We start from the raw sequence: 4,671 nt of genomic DNA on the forward strand, positions 1-4,671 counted from the left end.
TTTTTTTCTGTCAAACATGGATTAGCGTAAAATCGCACCCCTCCCGAAGAGGAACCATCCTCAGAAGAGACCAAATAACTTCACCTAGTGGTCAGCTGACAAATCTTCATAAAACTGCATAGTTACGGACAGTTCCATGCATAAGAGTAAAATATGTTATGTGTTGGTAACTTGGAGCCGAATGATAATAAACTATGAATGCAAAAAAATATGGACATTCAAGATAAAGGAACCAACCTTATATAGCTGTGAACCACCAATTACGAATATTCGGTCGGCATCACAGCTCAGCTGTTGTTCCAATAAGTCCATACAGGCTGTTAGATTAGGCAACACAAAGACACCCGGGGGTGCGCTAGACAGCGCTGGTTCAAAGGATCATGGAAACCTACGAAGCAAGTGTAGAAGAGATGACTATGTTTATTCTGTCCTGGAGTGGTCGAAATTTTTCGGGTATGGAGTTCCATGTGTTCCGCCCCATAATCACAACATTCTTGAGGCCTACGGGTGAGATTAATGGAAACAAAGATGAAATACCTGGCTTTGCTTCAGTTGTCAACTTCTTGAAGAAAGCCATATCCTTCCTGCCAAGAAAAATGTGGTGCGCATGACAATGGATGTCCGAAAGACAAAAGAGTAGGTATGGTCACCAGAAGACAAGTTAAAGTAATCAACCTGACATAGTAACACTAAAAAAGCACGTATTTCTGACTAGTCCAAAAGTCCTGGGTCGGGGCCCTGCCGTATCCTTTACAGAGTGTAGTACCAGGGTCTTTTTCCAGCGCATAGTCGCGTAAAACAGTTGGCAATATATGGAAAATTTTCGTATGCCATCAAGCTCAACGCCTCTCGATATAAGAAGCGGTGGCCGTTTGTAGTGTCGACATATGCCCCAACAGACTGATGTTTTGACGCTGAGAAGGATACTTCCTATCGAGAGTAATCCGGTTCATTCGTCGAACAGAAATCATTGACACTGTGATATTTGCGGGTGAAAAGAATGCCCACGTTGGTCGTCTGAAACCTTGTAGGTCACATCTGGGAGATCAATTCGGAGTCAAGGCTCGTCGCACAAAGAACGGAGAGCGACTCCTCCAGCTGACAATCAACTGTTTCCAGCCAGTACAAACGTACGCCTCACGTAACCTGGAGGCCACCAAGTGCAAAACAACCGTGCACCCAGTTGGATCACGTAGCCAAATGCCACCGGTGGACAGCCACAATTCAAGACTGCCGTTCCTTCTGGGGAACACAACTTGATTCCCGTCACGCCATGGTGTGAGAACGCCTGATAGTTCCCTTCCCTTTAGGCACTCCAAAGTTAGCGAGAAACATACCAATTCACCATCTTCTAAGAACTACCGCAGCTTAACGCAATTAATATGAGCCTGCTCAACTACTAGCTACGCAAACCCAAAGTGTACTGGTAGCGGGCACATTGAGGAAGCATGGCGAAATGTGAAAGGAGCTATGCTAAGGGTTTTCAGTGCTGTCTGTCCAACTTCTTCGACAAAATCGAATGACCACTGGAAATCGTCGAGACTGCTAGTGCCGATCGATGCGAGTGAATTTATACCATTATACTCATCATCATCATCATCATCATCATCATCATCATCATCATCATCATCATCATCATCACCGTCATCATCGACAGCATGAAATCAGTCTTCAACACTGATGCTTCGCTGCCGTACAACCTTGAGTTATTTGAAAGCCTTACTGTGAAGAAAAGAATAAAGGTGAACTGGGAAGGGACTTAGTGTTGGCTTACTACAATCATTCCGAGGTGCCTACACCTCCAAACACTTCATTCATTCGGACAATCTGAACAGAAACTGACAACAAGATCGCCACTGACATCGGTTGGCAGCCATACCTTGCAGTGTCTCCAACCAGACACAGTGGGGATCACGCAGTCCCCATCCTGGAAGGCGAGCAGCACCGACAGCACCCAAACGTTTAGTGATTTCCTTCATGCCCCTCTGCCAGGTCAAGGGTTGGCCACCCCATGAACCGCACATATACAAATGAATTCGTAAAAGCAAACAACGAGTATGACGACATACAAATCCCTCAAACGCCAAATGGTGAAGAAACTAAGGAAAAACCGAGAGCTCTGGTGGAAACCAAAATCCCAGGAGATGGAGAATGCTTTTGCTACCAGAAACAGCCGTGCACTGTACCAATTGATACAATCCACTGGCCAAAAGAAATCAACGGTTAGTAAAACGATGGATGAAACGGGCGGCTCATTAATTCACTCGCAAAAACGCCTACTGGAAGGATGGGCCGAATAATTAGAAGGACGGTTTTAGCTGGTCTCTTGCAACACAGCCTCCGGAGGCAGGTCATACGGGCAAGTAGAGTGTGAACCTCAATCGCCCTTCAGAAGAAGAAACAAAATACGAGATATCCGGAATAAAACGTGAGAAAGCCCAAAGACCGGACGGTCGCTATCCAGACCTCTTCAAAGAAGGCGGAGAATCTCTGGTGACCCACTTGGCAAAACTTATTGGTGCTATATTGAGCGAAGAGAAGGTGCCTGCAGAATGGGGCATGTCGACAAATATCCCTATCCTCAAAAAGGGAACGAAAACATTGCGTAAAAACTACCGTGGCATCAGCCTGTTAGCTATGCCACCGAAGGTGCCCTCTGGTCTTATCCTCCGAAGGTTGACTGAACATAGGGGGAGAGATCCGTGAAAAACAAGCTAGGTTCCCTGCTGCAAGAGGATTCTCGATCACATTTGCACTTCCTATCAGATTCTGGAATAGCAACACTGCTTCCAGCAACCAAGAATGGTGGTCTTTCTTGGATTAAATCCGTATTTGGTTATGTGGACCGTCAGGTACTATGGCAGCGCCTATAGAGCAAAGGAGTCCCCATTAGGTTCTTGACCCTCTTTAAAGCGTTGTACACCAACCCTTGTGTACGTGTGAAGGTCCACGGGATGCTTTCGCCTGAGTTCGCTACAGTAAGTGGTGACAGACAAGGTAGTCCTCTTTCACCCTTCCTTTTCAGCTTCATCAATGATGTGATTATGGAACACTTATTTTCAGCCTTTATGCCTGTGAGGTCGAAATGCTCCCACGGCATTCGCTCACCCATATCGAGTATACAGACATAGCCCTCCTTGGTGCTGGTACCGTCGTGATGCAAAAATATTAAATAGCTTAACTCTGCCTCACAGTTCGAAATGCGCTTCAAACTTGCAAAGTGTAAAGTGCTGCTGCAAGACTGGGTTCGATCCTTAACCTTATGTTTGCGGATGAGCCGATTGAGGTCGTGGACAAATTGGTCTACCTGGGAAGCTTTATCAGTCAGTTGTCTGGCAAAAGATGATATTTCCATCCGGACTGGGAAGGCCAGTGCAGCTTTCGTGAATTTAAATCACCTATGGCATCCGGTTATATCCATCAATGGTCGAGTGTATAATGCTGCGGTGCACTCCATATTATTATACGGGTCAAAAACCTGGCCAATATGTGCAGAGGACGTGAAAAGACTTTCAGTGTATGATCATCGACGCCTTCGGAGTATTCCCTGAATCTGGCGGTGGCACCGGATCAGTAATGCTGAAGCAAGTCGTACGGTTTTCGGAAGGAATAACTCTCCCGCGATAGGTAAACTGATCACACTCTACAGGTTGCGCTGGCTTGGTCATTTGCCACATACGTCAGTCGATCGACTTTCCTGAAGAGCCTTTTTTGCACAACTGCGCGGAAAAAATTGTGCACAAATACGCGAGCCATCACGAAGAGACTGGACCCCACAGTGGTGTGACGGGTGGACACATCTAAACGACCCATTGAGCTATACTGAGGGGTGTCCCTGAGACACTCAGAGTCTCTCATACCAGGTTGGTCGATGGTTAGAGGTCTGACGAGTGCAGTCTCCTGGTCCTCCAAGTTGAGGATTTGGACATGTGGCGGCCCGTTCCGTAGAAATGGTATTGCAGTTGCATTTCCCGCCAAACACCGCTGCCTTACGACTAGGCTTTTGAGCCAAAGGCTTTATTTGAGGACCCTAATCGTCCTCCTGTCTAGGTGTGGGTGCGCTGTCAGTATCCCAGCCCACGTATAACCATGAACTGCACATATACAAATAAACTCATTCCACATCGGCCGTCGCGTGGTGCCACCAGCCTGGCCGCCTTACTCGCTGCATACAGCAGGCCGGGTAAGCGAAAACAGGCTACTGCTGATGCCTCCCTTCTTCCTCTTTCACATACTTTTCCTTCTCCCTCTCCCCATTCCATTAGTAACTCTGTTGTTGTAGGCCGAACACTTATGACTTGCATCGGGTTTGCATGCAGCATCCGCTGTGTGCACCTGTGAGTGAAACCATCAAGCATCAGAATGGAACAACCATCTCGAATAAAAAAAATGTCGACCGGTGGGCTGAATACTTCAAACAACTGTCGTGGCCACCAGCTGGCACTCTTCTAGAGCCCACAGGTGACGTAGAACCCTGGACGATGAACGTGGAACCATCTACACCCTAGGAGGTTTACGACTGCATATGTTCTCTCAAGCGCCACCGAGCTCCTGGTCCGGATGACCTCCCAACCGCACTGTTCAAAGACGGGGGTGAAGTCCTCAGTCAGCGCCTGTCCGACTTGTTTGCTTGCATTTGGGAAAAGGAGTCTGTCCCAGACAACTGGGGAG

At 47.4% G+C, this 4,671-nt stretch overlaps 1 protein-coding gene across 1 annotated transcript in view; it reads right to left on the reverse strand.

Annotated features, from left to right (window-relative positions):
* T265_02929 (hypothetical protein) overlaps positions 1-4,671 on the reverse strand; it is a gene marked incomplete at both ends in the record, with an annotated part of 12,714 nt that overhangs the window by 3,428 nt on the left and 4,615 nt on the right. The window contains 3 exons of the mRNA XM_009167293.1: positions 238-355; positions 393-501; positions 538-580. Of these exons, the coding sequence (XP_009165557.1) occupies positions 238-355; positions 393-501; positions 538-580 (270 nt within the window). The remainder of the gene's footprint in view (positions 1-237; positions 356-392; positions 502-537; positions 581-4,671) is intronic.

Source organism: Opisthorchis viverrini, assembly GCF_000715545.1.
Source record: "Opisthorchis viverrini unplaced genomic scaffold opera_v5_38, whole genome shotgun sequence".
NCBI classification, from domain to species: domain Eukaryota; kingdom Metazoa; phylum Platyhelminthes; class Trematoda; order Opisthorchiida; family Opisthorchiidae; genus Opisthorchis; species Opisthorchis viverrini.